The sequence below is a fragment of the Pelodiscus sinensis genome, chromosome 23 (assembly GCF_052426305.1).
Source record: "Pelodiscus sinensis isolate ZL-2025 chromosome 23, ASM5242630v1, whole genome shotgun sequence".
NCBI classification, from domain to species: Eukaryota; Metazoa; Chordata; order Testudines; family Trionychidae; genus Pelodiscus; species Pelodiscus sinensis.
This window is the reverse complement of record NC_143074.1, coordinates 27,550,893-27,570,988: the sequence shown is the minus strand read 5'-3', so window position 1 is coordinate 27,570,988 and position 20,096 is coordinate 27,550,893. Positions and strand designations below refer to the sequence as shown.

The 20,096-nt window shown below is 46.5% G+C and overlaps 1 protein-coding gene across 1 annotated transcript in view; it reads left to right on the top strand.

The window, feature by feature from the left end:
• The window catches only part of GARNL3 (GTPase activating Rap/RanGAP domain like 3), a 201,652-nt gene that overhangs the window by 54,925 nt on the left and 126,631 nt on the right, over window positions 1–20,096 (top strand). The window contains exons 4-5 of the mRNA XM_075905772.2: window positions 6,170–6,269; window positions 12,505–12,623. Of these exons, the coding sequence (XP_075761887.1) occupies window positions 6,170–6,269; window positions 12,505–12,623 (219 nt within the window). The remainder of the gene's footprint in view (window positions 1–6,169; window positions 6,270–12,504; window positions 12,624–20,096) is intronic.

The following is a 20,096-nucleotide window of genomic DNA, read 5'->3' as shown; positions in this document are numbered from 1 at the left end:
CCTTAATTACCTGCTCCATTATCTTCCCTGGGACAAATGTTAAACTGACCGGTCTGTAGTTTCCTGGGTTGTTCTTATTCCCCTTTTTATAGATGGGCACAATATTTTCCCTTTTCCAGTCTTCTGGTATCTCTCCTGTCTTCCATGATTTTTCATAGATCATAGCTAAAGGCTCAGATACCTCCTCTATCAGCTCCTTGAGTATCCTGGGATGCATTTCATCAGGACCTGGTGACTTGCTGACATCTAACTTTCCTAAGTGATTTTTAACTTGTTCTTTGTGTATCTATCTTCTAAACTTACCCTCTCTCTGCTTGTATTCACTACGTTAGACACACCTCCAGACTTCTCGGTGAAGACCGAAACAAAGAAATCATTGAGCATCTCTGCCATTTCCAAGTTTCCTGTTACTGCTTCTCCCTCCTCACTAAGCAGTGGGCCTACCCTGTCCTTGGTCTTCCTCTTGCTTTTAATGTATTTATAAAAGGTCTTCTTGTTTCCCTTTATGCCTGTAGCTAGTTTGATCTCATTTTGTGCCTTTGCCTTTCTAATCTTGCCCCTGTATTCCCGTGTTGCTTGCCTATATTCATCCTTTGTTATTTGTCCTAGTTTCCATTTTTTATATGACTCCTTTTTTATTTTGAGATCATGCAAGATCTCCTTGTTAAGCCAAGCTGGTCTTTTGCCATATTTTCTATCTTTCCTACACAGCGGAATTGTTTGCTTTTGGGCCCTTAACAACGTCCCTTTGAAATACTTCCAACTCTCCTCAGTTGATTTTCCCTTCAGTCTTGCTTCCCATGGAACCTTACCTACAAGTTCTCTGAGCTTATCAAAATCTTCCTTCCTGAAATCCATTACCTCAGTTGTGCTCCCTTCTACCTTTCCTTAAGATCATGAACTCTATTATTTCATGATCACTGTCCCCCATACTGTCTTCCACTTTCAGGTTCTCAACTAGTTCCTCCCTATTTGTTAAAATCAAATCCAGAACAACTTCTCCTCTGGTAGCTTTTTCAACCTTCTGAAACAGAAAGTTGTTGCTCATCTCTGGACCATCTCCAATTTCTCCACATCTTTCTTGAAATGTTTTGCCCAGAACTGCACACAATACTCCAGTTGAGACCTAATCTGCTGTCACGGGGCGCGGCCCCAGTCCGCCGCCCCCCCCCTTGCCTTGCCAACAGTTACGTTGTGCACAATGCACCACTTGCTCTCGTGCCTCCTCAGCGGAGTGGGGGGTCCGGGCCCACCCTCACTCCGGACCCCGACCCAGGGCCCTGACACCGAGAGCGTGCCTCTCGGTGGTTAGCAGGGGGGTTAAGACCCCAAACGCACCTGCTCCCGGGATACGCGACCCGCCCTGGGTCCTCCTCCACTCCGCTAGGCCGCTCGGCCTACTTGGTCGCCCCGACCGGCCCCTTCCCTTCCGGGGGTGCTCCTTCCGCCGCCTTCCACCCGCGGACCCCTCCTCCGCTCTCCGTTTCCCCCTTCTCGCTCTCACCCCGCGCTCCTTTCTGTTCCCCGGCTCTTCCGGGTTCGCCCTCTCCCCCCGTCGCCGCGCCCGTGACGTCCTCCGGCGCGTTCCCGGGCGCGTCGTGATGACGCGTCCCGGCCTCCCCGCCCCCGCTTCCTAGATCCCCGGGCCCTGCCGCGGCCGCGCCTAGCTCCCCGGCGGTCCCCGCTATTGCTTGCGAGTGGCGGGGCGGTCCTGCCCCGTCACATCTGCGCATAGTAGAGTGGAAGATTGACTTCTTGTGTCTTGCTCACAACACTCCTGTTAATGCATCCCAGAATCTTGTTTGGTTTTTTTGCAACCATGTCACACTGTTGACTCGTATTTAGTCTGTGGTCCACTATGACTGCTAGATCCCTTTCTGCAGTATTCCTTCCTAGACAGTCGCTTCCCATTCTATGTGTGTGAAACAGATTGTTCCTTCCTAAGGGGCGTACTGTCAGTACCTTCCTAAGTGGAGTGCTGCTTTGAAGGAGCAGCACTGCACAGCTGATCTTGGGCTCTGTGCAGTGCTGCTACTTTGAAACGCTGCTGCAGCATTTCAAAGTGGCAACGCTGCATGGAGCTGACCCTGGGTTGCCTGGGATCAGCAGCACTGCCTGGAGACCAGGGTCAGCTGGGGACTCGCTAGCTGACCTCGGGTTCCATGTGGCATTTCCGTGGAACCCAGAGTCAGCTGGGGAGTCCCCAGCTGATCTCAGGTTCCGTGAAAATGCAGTGTGGAGCCTGGCATCGAGCTGACCCCGGCCGCCGCGTGCAGTATTTCAAAGTGTGCAGAGCCCAGGGTCAGCTGGGGAATCCCGAGCTGACTCTGGCTCTGTGTGACATTTCAAAGTGGCAGCATTGCATGGAGCCCAGGGTCCATGTGGGTGCTTCTGCTTTGAAATGCACAAGAGCCCCCACCAGGGACTCTTGTACATTTCAAAGCTGGCACGCCTTGTGCAGCCCAGGTCCAGTGGGAAGTCCTGCTGACTCTGGGCACCACGCGGGTGCTTCCACTTTGAAATGGAAAAGGGTAAGTGCATTCGTGGAACCTGGAGTCAGCGGGACTTCCTGCTGGTCCTGGGCTGCATGCAGAGTTCCGCATTCCTCCTTTGAAATGTACAAGAGCCCCTACAGGACTCCCTACAGGGACTCTTGTACATTTCAAAGGAGGAATGTCGAAGTGCCTATTGATTAGTTGATGGTAATTCCATCAACTACTCGACTAGTAAATTAACTGGTATTTAACACCCTTACTTCCAGCATGATTGTGAACCGTTAATAACAGCTCTCTGAAAATGGTTATCCAGCCAGTTATAGTAGCCCTATTTAAATTGTGTTTGCCTAGTTTATTGATAAGAAGATCATGCAAGACCGTTTCGAATGCTTTACTAAAGTCTAGGTATACCACTTATTTCTTCCTTATCCTTATCTAGACTTGTTATCCTATCAAAGAAAGCTATCAGATTGGTTTAACATGATTTGTTCTTTACAAATCCATGCTGATTGTTACCTAGCACCTTATTTTTTTCCAGATGTTTGTAGATGAATTCCTTAATTTCTTGCTCCATTATCTTCCCTCGCACAGAAGTTAAGCTGACTGGTCTGTAGTTTCCTGGGTTGTTCTTATTTTCCTTTTTATAGATGGGCACTATATTTGCCCTTTTCCAGTTTTCTGGAATCATTCCCATCTTCCATGACTTTTCAAAGATGATAGCTAAAGGCTCTGATACATCCTCTATCAGCTCCTTGAGTATTCTAGGATGTATTTCATCAAGCGCTGGTGAACTCAAAATTTTCTAAAGAGAATTTTTAAAACATCATTTTTGCTAAAAAATGAGGAATCCTATAGCACCTTGGAGACTAACAGATTTATGAGAGCATATGCTTTTGTGGGTAAAAAACACTTCATTAGATGAATTGGAATGAAAATTACGGAGGCAAGGGTCTATGTATATTCCTGTTATTAAGCAAGCCAATATTCAAACAAGCTGTAAGATATTTTTATTTCAGTTACAGGCAGTCCCCGGGTTACGTACAAGATAAGGACTGTAGGTTTGTTCTTAAGTTGAATTTGTATGTAAGTCGGAACTGGTACATATTGTAGGGGAAACTCTAGCCAAACATTTCTCCACAGCTGAGTTTTATTCTCCCACACCTCAGTTCCCTGAGTCCTTTATTCTCAAGCTGAGATGTCTGCTGAGAAAAGCCGCTCCACGTCTCCCTGGTCTGCTGGGTGGGGTGCTAGCTTCGCGTCTCCCTGGTCTGCTGGGGGGAAGCAACTAGTGCAGGGTTGCCTCACCCCGTTTGTAAGTAGGGATCCGATGTAAGTCGGATCCATGTAACCCGGGGACTGCCTGTAGTTAGGAATAAACTACAACTCTATGCAAATAATTATCCACTGTGGCAATCCTTGCTTTAGGTCATTGTTCTGTGTATTCTGACACTCAACAAAATTGTCTCTGGTGTCATGAACATATCATATATTCTTACATAAACTCATAGATGATAATAGCCTAGTCTCTGGCAAGATTTTGATACACTTACTCCATTAACTTCAATGGGACTATTTATGTGGTAGAATACTACTGAAGGTGAGTAAGGGCGGCAAAAGCTGGGAATGAGCTTTTTGTATTGCAAACACATGCTGCAATTGGATTCATTAAAATTTGTTCGTGCAATTGGAAAAATGTTGAGGAGCGGATTCTTAGAAAGAAAATTGTGCAAAGTTTCAGGAAAGAGGATTCATTTGAAAATTCCTACAGCATTAGCAATCACCATCTCTATCTCCACTGTCACCACACAGCCCAGATGCAGTGGAGAAATGCACAAACTCCTGCGTTCCATACCCACCTTCATAAGTTTTTTAATTACACTTTCCTTTATATCATAGCTTGTAATCTTAATTCAGTTATGCTTCACAATACCTTTATGAAAAGTGTACACTTATTTTGCATATGAAGAAATGGAGGTTAAGAAAGAAATATCTTGCCTTGCCAAGAAAGTCTAATACTGTCTCAGAATTCCAAGTTAATAAAAAAGTTAGTCTAACTTCCCCCACTACCAGAAAACTGAATCATGCAATCAATCCATACTAAAAAGTGAAACTCCAGACTCTATATGATTAGGGATGTAGAAAATTCAGTTCAGGGAGAGATTACCAGAGATGGATGAAGGGGAATTACTGCAATATACAAAATACAGGCAGTCCCCGGGTTATGTACAAGATAGGGACTGTAGGTTTGTTCTTAAGTTGAATCTGTATGTAAGTCGGAACTGGCATCAGCCGCTGCTGAAACTAATCAGTTTCAACAGCCGCTGAATCTGGACACCAGTTCCACTTACATACAGATTCAAGATAAGAACACCAGGCGTCCCCAAGTCAGCTGCTGCTGAAACTGATCAGCAGCTGATTCCAGGAAGCCCAGGGCAGAGCAACTCTGCCTCGGGCTTCCTGTAGTCAGCCGCTGGTCAGTTTCAGCAGCGGCTGACTTTGGGACGCCTGGGGCAGAGCAGCTCTGGTGCTGCTGGCTTGGTCCAGTAGCGCGGCTGCTCCTCGGAGCTACTGGACCAACCCAGCAGCACCCCAGCTGCTCTGCCCCAGGCATCCTGATTCAGCCACTGCTGAAACTGATCAGCAGCTGAATCAGGACGCCTGGGGCAGAGCAGCTGGGGTGCTGCCGGGTTGGTCCAGTAGCGCCAAGAAGCGGTGCTGCGGGACCAACCGGCAGTGCCCCACCTGCTCTACCACAGGCCCCCGGCTTTGCTCCACATCTCCCTGGTCTGCTGGGGGGGCACTAGCTGCGTCCCCCCCCCCCCAGCAGACCAGGGAGATGTGGAGCAAAGCTGCGGAGGACCCGGGCCGAACCGTGGCACTTCCAGATCAGCGCCGCGGTCCGGCCCGGGTCCTCCGCGGCTTTGCTCAGTGTCTCCCTGGTCTGCAGACCAGGGAGACGCTGAGCAAAGCCACAGAGGACCCGGGCGGACCCACAGCTTCCAGATCAGCTGAAAGCGCTGCGGGTCCTGCCCGGGTCCTCCGCCGCTCTGCTCAGCGTCTCCCTGGTCTGCAGACCAGGGAGACGCTGAACAAAGCGGCGGAGCACCCGGGGCCGGACCCGCGCCCGTTTCCAGATCAGCTGGAAGCGGCGCGGGTCCTGCCGGGTGCTCCGCCGCTCTGTTGAGCGTCTCCCTGGTCTGCAGAACAGGGAGACGCTGAACAAAGCGGCGGAGCACCCGGCTGGACCCGCGCCGCTTCCAGATCAGCTGGAAGCGGCGCGGGTCCGGCCCTGGTGCTCTGCTGCTTTGCTCCCGTCTCCCTGGTTTGCTGGCTCCGCCAGCAGACCAGGGAGACGGGGAGCAGCTTTTCTCGCCCCAGAGAAGGCGGGCGGCGGGACCAGGCGTCCCGCTGCTCTAGTTCTCCGGGGCGAGAAATCCCCGTTCGTAACTATGGATCCGACATAAGTCGGATCCGCGTAACTCGGGGACTACCTGTATATTAAAATAGATTTCCAAATCAGCTTTACATGTTTAAATGAAGAAAGGGCATAAGGATCACACTCTTCTAGTGCCCATGAACTACTTTTGCTTGACTTTTTTCCTTCTGCTCCTCCATTCCCTTTACATTTGGAAAGAATTATTCTAATAATTTCCCAATTCTGTTTTCTGCTTCAGAATGCAGATTTCACACCAGGTACATGGCGCAGAACAGATGTGCACTTGGAAAACCCAGAGTACCACACCAGATGGTATTTCAAATACTTTCTAGGAAAAGGTAATTACACTTCTGTAATTTTAAGTAAAATGAGAAATATCTTTCACATTTGAGCAATTGCAACTTTTAAGGTGCATGGAACTGATTTTGTTTCTTATTATTAATATTGTGTCTTCTGCCTGTGCAGTGCTGTACATGAGATGAACTGTGGCAGATAGGTGGGTCCATGCCCCAGAGAGCTTATGTTCTGATGTTATAACAGGCACAATACGATCCAGGAAAAGCACATGCATGTATTGGGTCACTAAAGCTCTAATAATTCACTGTACTGCTGACTTTAGCTTCCAACAAACTAGAGGTGTCTAGGCCCCTATTGGGGCCCCTGCCTCCTAAGGCAGAGGCAAGAGAATTCACTGCACTGCTGACTTTAGCTTCCAATAAACCAACAGTATACTTCTAGCATTAATGCTTCATTAGCAAGAGAGAAATCCCAACCCCAAGAAGTCTTGTCATATCAGGCTTTCCTTCAGGAATTCTGGTGCCCCTCACTTTTTAACAAGGTAGAAATTCTTTCAGAACACTTTATTTAGGGATTTTGAGTTTCTACTTCTTGTCCCAGGCAAAATAAATATGCTTGACATCAGGAAAAAATTAGTCTCAGTTAAGACTTGATTGAAGGTTCAAGTTAGTGTATATCCGTTCTGAAGTGGCTCAGTCAATTGTCCTCCCCCCAATCACTTTCAGAACCAGTTCATGCACTTGTTCAGATTCTATCAAATTAATCACTTAGGTTCTGTAATGAGGTGGCCCTCAGTTCGCATGAGTGTCCCCTCTTGGCTCAGTATGTGTGCCTGCACTCTCTCAGTTCTTCAGCAACTCAGTCCTCTGGCCGAGTCACATCCTGTATGAATCTCAAATCCTTTCGGGGTACCCACTTAACATAGACCCATCTTGGTGCCCTTTCCTACTGTCCCTTTTAGTCTGTTCCCCACTCGGAGAGAGTGGTGCCTCCATGGCTTCCCCTCCTGGAGTCTACTCCTTGCCCCTAGCTCAGGGCTTTATCAGTTCATCAGTCTTTATCCAGCTCTCCACTCAGAGCTCTCCATGGTGCTGCCTCCATCAGTCAGCCAGTCACCCTCTGTCTTCCCTCCTTGAGATCTGCCCTGCACTAACTACTTCTCTGCTTTGCAGTTCTTTTTGTAGGCCTTCCTGGCCCTTGATTGGTTGCTTTCTCTACTGCCTTTCTTGCCTCTTTGGAGGACTTGTCTAAGGCCTTTTCTAGGGCAGAGAATGGCAGGACCATCCTGTCACAGACCCCTTCTCAGCTTTCTAAATCTAAAAATAACACACATGATGCCACATATAATCTAGCAGTATTTTGTGAGATGACATATTTGCACAAGACTTTAAGAAAAATCAGCAGAAATGGCCTTTCTCCACAGATTTTGTAAGAGGGAACTGGGATGGCAGAATCCTGTTGTTTGAGATTCTCAATATATAAACTTTAAAAAACAAAATACATTTTCTCTTAGGGTACGTCTACACTACAGCGCTAGTTCGAACTAACTTAGTTCGAATTAGTTAATTCGAACTAAGCTAGTTCGAACTAACGCATCTAGAACTAAAAACTAGTTCGAACTAGCGTTTTGCTAGTTCGAACTAGTAAGTCCACATTGAGTGGACTCTGAACAGGGCTTAATGATGGCCGGAAGCAGTGCCGGCAGGGCATAAAAGGAGGACTTAGAGCATGGAGATGCTGTCTCAGGCTAGCCAAGGGCTGCGCTTAAAGGGTCCCGACCCCCACCCCGGACACACAGTTCTAAGGGGTGCCCCGCTTGCAAAGAAGTTCTGGCTTGGAGTGCCCTGAGTGCCCACACTGGGCACATCACACCACTCGGCCATCAGCCCGGCTGCACTTGCCGCAGGCTGCCATCTGGGGAGAGGGGGCAATCGGGGGGCTGCAGGAGAGCTTCCACCCCCAGAAGCCCGCAGAGCCAGCCCAGTCCTCCCCATCGGGGGCTCGTACCCCATTCCTCCCTCATCTCCTTCCACTTACCCTTCCCTAGCCCCCCTTCTTATTGATGTACAAAATAAAGATAACGTTTCTTCCAACAGTGACTCTGTCTTTATTGAAAAAAACTCGGGGAGACTGGGAAAAGGAGGTGGGAGAGGGGAAGAGAAAGGCTGGGAGAGGGGAGGGCAACTAACACGATCAGGGGTTGGGAACAGGTCCCAGATGAAGAAAGGCTACAGAGACTGGGACTGTTCAGCTTAGAAAAGAGGAGACGGAGGGGGGACAGGATAGAGGTCTCTAAAAGCAGGGGTTGGGTGGAGAGGGTGCATTCAGAAAAGTTCTTCCTGAGTTCCCATAAAGAAGGACTAGAGGACACCAAAGGAAAGGAATGGGTAGCAGGCTTCAAACTAGTAAGAGAAAGTTGTTCTTGACAAAGCAAATAGTCAACCTGTGGAACTCCTTGCTGCAGGCGGCTGTGAAGGCTAGAACTAGAACAGAGTTTAAAGGGAAGTGAGATACAGTGATGGAGGTTGGGTCCATGGAGTCCTATTAGCCAGAGGGTAGGAGTGGTGTCCCTGCCCAAAGTTTGTGGAAGGCTGGAGAGGGATGGCACGAGACAAATGGCTTGGTCACTGTCTTCGGTCCATCCCCTCCAGGGTCCCTAGGGTTGGCCGCTGTTGGCAGACAGGCTACTGGGCTAGATGGACCTTTGGTCTGACCCAGTACGGCCATTGTAAGCTCAGGGCTCAGTGTCGGGGGTCTCAGTGGACCCCCTTGATTTTCATGCACACCTGCTCCTGGGTGGCCAGGCTGGCAGCTCTCCTGCCCTAGCCGGCCACTTTCCTGTGCCTAGTGCGGAGATCGTGGACGAGGTCCACGATGTCCGCACTAGCCCAGGAAGGTGCCCGCCTCTTGCGGTCCAGGGCAAGCTCCCGGGAGCCGCCAGCCTGGTCCCGGCAAGAGGGGGTGGGCTGGGGGGCATCGGGTGGGTGGCTCTGTGCCGTACCAGGTGCAGGGTCTGCTAGCTGGGTGCTGGCAGGCTTGCACCTGGCACGGGCACCGTAGCCAGCCCGTGCCCCTTTAAGGGGTCCGGGGCCGGGAGGGGGGCATAGAGTTTCCCTGGTGTTGGCCAGAGTGGCCACCAGGGAAACCTGGGGAGGGCTAGCCTCCCACTAGTTCGAACTAAAGGGCTACACAGCCCTTAGTTCGAACTAGCTAGTTCGAACTAGGCGTTAGTCCTCGTAAAATGAGGTTTACCTAGTTCGAACTAAGCGCTCCGCTAGTTCGATTCAAATTCGAACTAGCGGAGCGCTAGTGTAGCACCTATTAAAGTTAGTTCGAACTAACGTCCGTTAGTTCGAACTAACTTTGTAGTGTAGACATACCCTGAGTTCTTCTAAATTTAAGCCATGTTTTTTTTGTAGAGAGGATTTGGAGCAAGTTTCTGTTTACCATGCTTTCTTCACTGAGTCCTTTAAAGCTGTTGACAGTATTAGGATTTCTTAATGTGTTTTCATGAGTCTTTCTTTTCCTCATTTTGTTTTATTGAATCTTAAACATTTATTTCTTAAAATAATTTTTACCTTGTGTTTCTACAGAGCCTATCACAAGGTCCATAACAAGGGCTCCTAAGCACTACTTCAGTACACACTGTGGCAAAACTCTGGTTTTGCCTCAGAGGTCCTGTGCTTTTAAGTGGTTAGGGTTTGCCTTAAAAGCTCATTGTGACAGGGATCCCTTTTCTCTGCACCTTTAAAGGCTGCAGGGAAAGTGTTTGTGGCACCTCATTAGCCCTGCCAGCCTTTTTCCACAGAACAGCACACATCAGTGCTCTCATTGGTGACCCCAGCACTCCCATTGAGCCCCCCTTCTGGGCTGCAAGCGAACCAGCACCCAGCTCCAAAGCTGTTTAATATCTTCATCAATAGCTTAGATACTGGCATAGAGAGTACACTTATTAAGTTTGCAGATGATCACAAGCTGGGAGGGGTTGCAACTGCTTTAGTGGATAGGGTCATAATTCAAATTGTTCTGGACAAATTGGAGAAATGGCCTGAGGTAAATAGGATGAAGTTTAATAAGGACAAATGCAAAGTACTCCATTTAGGAAGGAACAATCAGTTTCGCACGTACATAATGGGAAGTGATTGCCCTAGGACAAGGCTACTCAACCCGTGGCCCATGGGCCTCATTTGGCCTGTGGACAGTTTGTTTGCGGCCTGCAGTATGATTTGGGTTTACATGGGGCTCAACATGCAGCCTGCAGGTGGGATCCTTTGAACATGGCTTCCACTGGGAACACACTCCACAACGGCAAGTCAATATAACAGTCTTCGGTTGATATGCATTTCCGTAGTTAAATTCCTGGACTATCGTTGCTCATTAAAAGTGCTGACATATGGGTGGAAATTAGGTAAATATTTCTTTTTACTAATATTCAGCAGAACTGACTTAAATGGGGTGTTGTGTAGTCTTGCCTTAATCTTTTTATTCATGCTGTCAGTGTGAAAGAAGCTATTTGCACATACACTTGCATATATATTTGCATGTATATGCAACCACACTTAAGTTGCAGCCCTTGGCATGTGCTGGGAGTATCATTGTGTCCCCTGGGGCTTCCAAAGTTGAGGAGCTCTGGCCTAGGAAGCAGTACGGCAGAAAAGGATCTCGCAGTCATAGTGGACCACAGACTAAATATGAGTCAAGAGAGTGACATGGCTGCAAAAAAAGCAAATATGAATGTGTGCTGCATTAACAGGATGGATGCCCTTGATTTTAAAGAAGAAATGTGAGGAGAGGTTAAAGCGTCTGGGACTTTTCAGTTTAGAAAAGAGGAGACTGAGGGGGGAATATGACAGAGGTATATAAAATCATGAGTGGGGTGGAGAGGGCCGATAAAGAAAAGTTATTTATTAGTTCCCTAAATAGAAGACCTAGGGGACACCAAATGAAATTAATGGGTAGCAGGTTTAAACCTAATAAAAGAAAGTTCTTCTTCACACAGCGTGTAGTCAACCCGTGGAACTCCTTGCCAGAGGAGGCTATGAAGGCTAGGCCTATACCAGAGTTTAAAGAGAAGCTAGATAATTTCATGGAGGTTAGGTCCATAAAAGGCTATTAGCCGGGGGATAAAATGGTGTCTTTGGCCTCTGTTTGTCAGAGGCTGGAGAGGGATGGCAGGAGACAAATTGCTTGATCATTGTCTTCAGTCCACCCTGTCTGGGGCACCTGGTGCTGGCCACTGTCGGCAGACAGGATCCTGGGCTAGATGGACCTTTGGTCTGACCCAGTATGGCTGTTCTTATGTTCTTATGACACGAGAAGTCATTCTTCTGCCCCACTCTGCACTGATTAGGCCTCAATTGGAGTATTGTGTCCAGTTCTGGGCACCACATTTCAAGAAAGATGCTGTCCTGATGCCCTGCCCGGAGTGCTTTTGGGGGGGCCTTAAATCCGATTCAGGTGCCAGTCAATGTGGACACGCTATTTTGATAGAGATCTGTGCTATTTCAATAGGAATTTGTGTTGTGGACATGTTATTTTGAAATAATTATTTCAGGAGTTATTTTGAAATAATGCTGTAGTGTAGATGTGCCTTCAGTGTACTTCAGTAACGTGACTGAGGCATAGTTGCTGTTAGAACCATAATTATCACTTCTACAACCTTTCTGGGTATGTAAAATACAAACAATAACACAAACTTTCCATAATTAAATTATCTCAAATCACATTTTTTCTTTAAAATCAAGGGCATCCATATTTGTTTTATTAGACTTCAATAAAGTCACTATTGATCAGCAGAGACCAAATGTTAAATGCAGCACACACTCAAATGCTACTCAGTGCAGGGAGACTATTTCAGGTATCATGAGCAGTGTGAGAGAGAGCACAAAACCAACACTAGAAAAGGGGACAAAGGATAGAGTAGTAAGCAAAAGAAGTAGGAAGTGTCTAGTGGAGCTTGAGAGAGTTCAAAGAGAAATGCGACTGAGATTATTACAGAAATTGCTAGAATGAGGAATTCAAACTAGATACAGTATGTAGAAGGATTCAGAGGATGGAGTGGTGGGAGCTGGAGGATTGGCAGAGAGATTGAACAAGAGAAGGTTACGTTAATCAAGGCAAGAGGTCACAGCATATGGACGAGGTTTTCAGAAGCTCAAAAGAAGTGAGTAGGGACATTTTGGCAATATGCTACTGAAAACCTACCAACAGTGTAATTCCTCTTGTAACAATTGGAGTTTCCTTGTATAATTGTTTTCCATTTGTGTTTTTTTCCAGTTCATCAGAATTACGTAGGTACAGATGCAGAGAAGAGCCCTTTTTTCCTGTCTGTTGTGCTCTCCAACCAAAACAATCAGCGTGTCCCTCAATACCGCTCAATTCTCTGGAAAAAAACAGTAAGGAACAAATACTAATTGTTGCCTTCCTGCCTGCTCTCCATGGTTTGTTAGGGCGTTTCTTTCCCTTACTTGTATCACTGAATTCTCCGTATTTTTCCCTAGCTACTGTGATGTGGTTACCACAGAAGAGACACACGTAGTACTAGTAAGCCCAGAGAAGAATGCAAAGAAATCTTCTCTGTAAAGGTTCATGTTACCAGATGCTAGTTTTTTGTCATCCTGGCTTCCTTCACCTACAAGAAACCTTTGGATTCCCCCTAAAGGCCACAAACTCACTAGTTATTAAAACTTACTTATTTTTAAGTATTTGCTATTTTTGAGAACTCCCAGTGTTGAATAGCTTTATATCAAACATAGGAGAAGTGATGGTCCCTACTATAAGGACCTTCTGTTCTGCATTGACCAAGATCATACATTTTGGACTGTCAATATGTTGAGTGACTTGCCCAGAGGTTTAGTCATAAATGGACATATTTTAATTATTTGCTGAATTATCTGTGAAAATCTTCATGGAGTTGTTTCAAGGATGGGCACAATTGCATAAAGAGTGGGGGGTGTGACCATAAGAAGAGGAAGGAAGATCTTTGTCTATTAGATAACATAAAGGGAGAAGTAAAGATGAGAGAAGGATACAAAGGAAGTGTTGTGTTAGCAGGGTGACTTAGAGCAGATAGCTGAGACACTTAGAAGAGAGGTGAGACACAGGCAAGGAGTAGGGATTGAGTTGTTGAGGGCCTTAATGTAGATGAGGACAAGAAAGTTAAAGTTGATATGGAAGGCAAGATGAAACAAGTGGAGGGAGAGGAGTGGCCTGGTCAGAAGTAGTAGAAATTCATTAAAGGGAAAAAGGTAATGTAAAATATGAAGTGTTGTACAGTGAGCACTTTAAGTTCACTCCAGTTCTCAAGATATTGCTGGGTCTAGTGGTATTATCCATTCTAAATATAGAAGTATATTTAAAACTGGAATTAACTTTTTAATTGCACCCTCAGTATATAGGGGAAAAGCTGGACAGTGCCTAGATTATGTAGTTTTGCTTGTGAGTATTGTTGGGTGCCTACTGGATGCCTTAATAGTCCTATGTTTGTCATCAGAAGTGCTGCTTATGAATATCAGCTACAAATGAATAAAAATTCGTGAATTTCCTTAGTTTGTCTTTTATTATTTGTCTGATATGGTTCCTTAATGATGTGATCACTAGCCAATAAAACCTTAACTCAGAAATAGTCTTCCACATAATTTTAGCAGTAACAGTTAAAATGAATTTTAACTAACTCCCAGGCTGAGTTTGAAACAAGGTGATGTCCTCACTGGCCCTATTTGCTGTGTGATATTACATGACAGCCAATGTATAAAAAGACCGAATCTATACTCAATATAAGGATCATGGAAACATTTGTCTTTCAGCAACCATTTGAGCATCTCTGTCTAATTTTCAGGAGCAGGGATACAATAGCTAGAATCTGCCGCTGAGAATTGATGTGGTATAGGTTTGAGCCTTGCAGTATTTCCCTCCATGGGTTACTAAATGAGAGTAAAACTCCACTATGTGCTCAGAAACAATGAGCTAAAATAAGTAGTAAACCTCATGTCAGTATACTAGTCAAAAGAATATTAGTAGTTTTATGCAGCATCAAAATTAAAGTGTAAGGTAGCAAAGAGGTATCTCTGGGAGTCTATTAAATCAACTTTAAATATCTTTACAGATACCTACTAAATGGGTATATGTTAGTATATTTTCTTCCAGCACAAAGAAGAAAACTGAGACGTTGCTCTTCAGTGTTTATTTTTTTGTAAAATATTTTGCTGTTGTGGTGTGTGTTTTGTGATTCTAAAAAGTATATTTCTTTTGTTTGTGATAGGGCTGGGAACATAACCAGCTGGATTGGGTTTGCTCAATAGGAGATGTAAGTGGAAGGGAAGCTCCTTCTCCCTGTTGTCTTCTTGGCATAACAGTATAGGGTCCCTGCACCATAATATGATCTGTTATGCTCTTGACTCTACAACAAAGAATAGACACACTTTTGAAAGGTCAAATAACATGCACTGCAATAGCAAAATAGATGTGTAATCCTTCTGCCAGGTTGCACCAGCAGCAGCTAGGGCCAGGTTCAATATCTAGGGGTTCTTCTCCATCCATCCATCACAGAATTGGCTCGAGTCCCCACCCAGTAATCTGGGAAATTCACATAACACCCCTGGACACCTCTGGGAAGCAGTGCTTCCCCACTTGCAAGCACAGAGTCTGAGTGTGGAAAATAAATTTTTAATAAAAGGGGAAAGAAGTAACATGGCATTAATTTGAGAAAACACCACAAACACCATTCATAACAAAAACCACTCATGAGTACATGTCCCCGCTCAGGGAGGTTGGGCAATGTCCTTTTCTTTTCAAGTCCAGCAATGTAAATGTCCCCTTCACATGCCCAACCCTTCTGTGCACCCCACTCACAGTCGCTGGCCTTTGGTCAGGGCAGACCAGAGTTCAGGGTGATCTTCAGAGTTTACCTTGCGTCCTGAGTGTGTGGAGGGGGCGGGGGGGGGGGGGAATAGGAGGCATCTCACCCACTCTGCTGGTCATTCTCAAACCATCTGCTTGCTGCTCTCTGGAGCTGCTGTTGGCCATTCATTGCTTCTTGCTGCCGCCATTCTGCTGGCCACTCCTCACACTTCTCCCTCACCACCATACTGGCCACTCATTGCATCTTCCGCTGGCTTGTGGTGGATTTGGCTCTGGGCCAAACCTAGTGATTTCAGCTCTTAGTCCAAAGCACAGTCCAGTCACAAGAAATTCCAGAATTCACTGGACTTTACATACAAAAGAGACTCTTATGGAGCCTTTCTTTAACTCATCATTGAAACAGCAGGGAGAAATAAGTTGAACCAGTCTTACAGCTCACGCCTAGAGAGCATGCAGCCAGCTGACTCAGCCTGCAGACTCCCCCGCTTACTCTTGAGGACTCCGTAAGTCAAATCTCTGTCCATCCAAGTGTATTTACACTGACAGGGTCTCTCCTTTTAACTGAATTAAACACAGTCTGACTTTTCTGCCTTTCCACAAAAACTGCAAGAATTGTTGATCATTTCTCATATTTCTTGCTTTTAGTGACCCCACACAAGCCAAATTGGTTACAAGGAACAAAACACAATTGAAAAAATTGAATATCTAATACATCTAAGTGAAGCAGGGGCAAAATGAATTTACATAAACACACCCAGGATTTCTCTCCCATTCCAGCTGGCTGTAAATGGAAGCATTGATTCAGTTAACTGATTAATGGGAATTTACATCCCTAATGAGATGTACTGCAACTGCATTTTTTGAAGTTACTGCAAAACTATCAACTGTCCTCCATTTCCACAAGCCAGAATGACAATACTGAACAACCATGACAGTTACAGGGTGCAGAAGACCATGTCAGTAGCCCTCAGTACCACTGCTTGCAAGGTATATTTAACATGGAGATCAGTGGGTCCGGGCTATTTTATATTTTAAGCTACTGAGAAATGTATATGTCAATACCATGATGACAATGCCTACATTATGTAAACAATACCTAATAATAATTGCCAAATGAGACCACTTCCCAACCTGCTTACAAAGGGCCTGATCCAATTTAAACTTTAAGCTAGGATTGGGCCCAAAGCAAGCTGCTGACATTACCCAAGAAGACCCAGTTAACATTTAGTCACCTTTCAAAAATATAAGGGACCAATCAGTAAAAGCCCCACTGCCTGGTAGAGGCGATCTTTGAAGAAAATTGGAGAGACTTTGAATTGACTTCTTCTGACACCAGCACTTTCTCACACTGGATGTGGGGTCTTTAGCACAGGTTTCACTTTGTGTGTCAGAATTACTCAGAAATGTGTTGTCACAGCTAACTCCATTCAGGTGTAGGCAATGTGCAGTCGAAAGACAAAAGAACAAATGCCTTGAAACTGGAAGTCAAAACATCTCACCTCTTCACAGAGCTCACAAAAGGCTTGTTTACCCAGACACACAAGTCATAACAATCCTATTTGGAGACAGAGGATACATCCTGCCTCGCTGTGGATGCACCAAGTGTTTTCACGTGGTATCTTAACATTCTGTTTAAATCATCAACTGCTTAGATGAGGAAGACTCACAAAGAGTCTGTCCATCATTCACACCGGAGTGACATGGTGATTTCACTGCCATGGTAACAGACCTGATCTCTCTGTGGGCTCTTGTGGAGCAGCAGGGATCCTGGGCCGGTCTCTTGGAGGGAGAGGCCAGGAGTGCCTCTATTTCAGTGGTTCTCAACTATTAAACAGACTAAGCATTTTAACTTTCTCATGTTAGTTCATTAAATGTTATTTTAAATAAAGTAAAATATTAATGTATGTCCAACACAAAAGGTTTCAATGTTTTCTTTATTTATGGCACGGGTGGGCAATCTTTTTGGGGGTCGCGGCCACTGACCCACAGAAAAATCAGTTGGGGGCCACATAAGTGAGAAGAAAAGAACTCCTCCCAAACCCCCCAAATCTCACTGAGGTGGCCCCCAACTGAGACACCTCACTCCTCTGGCATTCCAACTCCAAGGAGTTGAGGGTAAGTGACATGAAGGACTGAGTTTCAGGTCTTTACATAGGTCAGGTTTACTTTTCTGGTGGATTTTATGGATCCCCTTAGATTCTGGGGTGGGGACAAAAATGAGTGGTTCAATGTGTGTGATAGAGCTGCCAGTGAGTGGAATAGTGCTGGGTTGCTGGATCTGGGAGCAAAATGGGGCAGAAGGAAGAGAGGATGCTGAGCCAAGTGCCAGTTTCTGGCACCCCCCTCTCCCACCACAGCCTAGCTGAGATGCACTGGTTCCTGGCGCCCCCCTGCAAATTACTTGCTTTCGCATGATCCCAAGAAGCATGACCTCCTGCTGCTCCTATTGGCAGATACCCAAGCAGCAGGTAAAGCCTTCAAGAAATGTCCCTGACTCCTATTTTCCTAGCCAAGGGAGAGAGAGGCATGGCCCATTCCCCTTCACACAGCCTTTGGAGCTTATTAATTGACTTAGAGAACATATATCTGTAGGAGTACCCAGCAGGACTGTGCTTCTCAGCGCTCTTCCTACGGTAATGCTGCTCCATTTCACCCCCAGATTGGACCAGCAATAATAGGTACAATGTGGGCCACAGTTTAGAGGGATGATGTTGTTATTTCAGAGTTACTGTTAGCTTCTTTCTGATCTCTTCCCCCTCCCCGAGTTTTTTCTTGAAAAAACTTGTGTGTAAAAGCTTCTAATATGTTTACAACATATAGTTGTCCTTCGGGTGGTCTCTGTATACAGGCAGTCCCCGGGTTACATGGATCCGACTTACATCGGATCCCTACTTACAAATGGGGTGAGGCAACCCCGCACTAGCTGCTTCCCCCCAGCAGACCAGGGAGACGTGAAGTTAGCACCCCCTCCACCCCCAGCAGACCAGGGAGACGCGGAGCGGCTTTTCTCAGCAGACACCTCAGCTTGAGAATAAAGGATTGAGGGAAGTGAGGTGTGGGAGAATAAAACTGAGCCCTGGAGAAATGTTTGTCTAGAGTTTCCCCTACAATATGTACCAGTTCCGACTTACATACAAATTCAACTTAAGAACAAACCTACAGTCCCTATCTTGTACGTAACCCGGGGACTGCCTGTATTGCCTTTTGTGGGATTCATTGACATTCTGTGGCTGAGATGGTGGAACTTTACTCATCTTGCCTGTTTGAAGTGCTCTCGGTCCCTCATCTGCCCAATCCATCACCATCATAAAGTTCGCCGGCTGGGCTACAAAAGATTTGGCATACAAACTGCATCAGTCCCTTCCAACAGCAGCAGTGATGGATTGGGAACCAGACTGTACCTGTGGTCTAAAACTTTCTTCTAGATATAGCTATTTCTTATAGTTATGTAATATACGGTTTTATTAAGCTTGTAAATATGTTGATAGCAGAGGTTGGTAATGTCCAGCATGCGTGCCGTAAGTGGCATGCAAGATGATTTTCAGTGGCATGCAGGAGTGTGGGTGTGGAGAAAGCCCCGAGCTTCACTGTGTGATCGTGGGAAAAAGTCGAGCCATGAATGGCTCCATGCATGTGCACAAACTCCCCCTTCCTGGGCTGGAGAAACAAAGCAGTGCACTGGCATGTTGCCTGCAGGATTTTCCCACTGCTCCATTGGCCAGAATCCGGCCAGTGGAGCAGCGGGAAGCCATGCCTGGGACAGGAAGTCTGAGAGCAGCGTGGGGGGCAAAAGCAGACCTGGCTGCCATCTTTCCTGTGAAGGACTCTCTGCTGTCACGGCTATGTCCTTACTGCTCCGCGCACTGCTCCGCCCTCGCCTCGCGCCTCCTGGGTACGCCTTGCACTAGACTCCATGGGGCCACTGGAGTCTGTCATCCAGGTCCTGGCAAGCTGTATCCTAGCCAGCTGCCTGGACCTGTTGGCTGGACTCCCTGCACTTCTGGCGAGGAACGGCCTCCATTCCACACTCAGCCCATGGGCCGCTAACTTATTCCATGTGTATCAGCATCTGACTGCCATGTAGGAGTGACTGTTACAATAAATAAACCCTGTTACAGACACTGGGAAAAAAATTAAGTGTCTCCCTGACCCTGCATTCCGTCCCCCTCTCTGTGCTGAGACCCTGCACCCCCATCCTGCTCCTGCCCCCTCCCCTCTACACATAGCCTGCTCCTGCCCCCTCCCCCTGGTCAGACACCCTACTCTTAGCCTGCTCCTGCACCCCTTCTCCCCCCCAGATCCTGCACCCAAGTGTGAGGAAGTGTGCATGTACTGCTCCTCCCCTCCCCACAGAAAAAGCTGGGGCAGAGCCCAGGGCAGGAGACCAAGCGGGATGTGCAGTAGAGAGAGCCCCTTCTCCCTCCCAGGAGAAGGGCATAGCCCAGGATAGGAGGGTTAACTCTTGGCATGCCTGTTCGGAAAGATTGCCGACCCCTGGTTTTTAGTATTAGTGTATCCTTTTCAAGCATTAACTTAAAAAATAACAGTCTGGTAGCACTTTATAGACTAACAAAACATGTTCATCTATAAAGTGCTACCAGACTATTGTTGTTGTTTTTTAAGTTTATCCTGTATAGACTAACTCGACTACTCCCTGAAGCTTCTTCAAGCATAGTCTCCCTTCTGGAAGAAATCCTGATGGCAGATCTGAAGATCAAGAAGTCAGATGTAAGGAAGAGACAAAACAGGCTTCAGGCTTTCCTCTGTCAAGAAATGCAGCAATTAAGCCTGCTTGATTCAGCACAATATTCCAAGAAGATGCGCAGAGTAGTTTCCGTTCCATCTTTGGGGAAGTACATCTGTGAGGAAGTAGCATAAGGGACCATCATCCCATTCACCATCCTCTTTGGTTCTGACCTCTAAGAAGATATCTAGAAAGAATCCTAAATCCATGGATGAGAATCCTAAAAAAGACCAGTAGAAATAGCATGTGTGAGCAGAGCTAACCA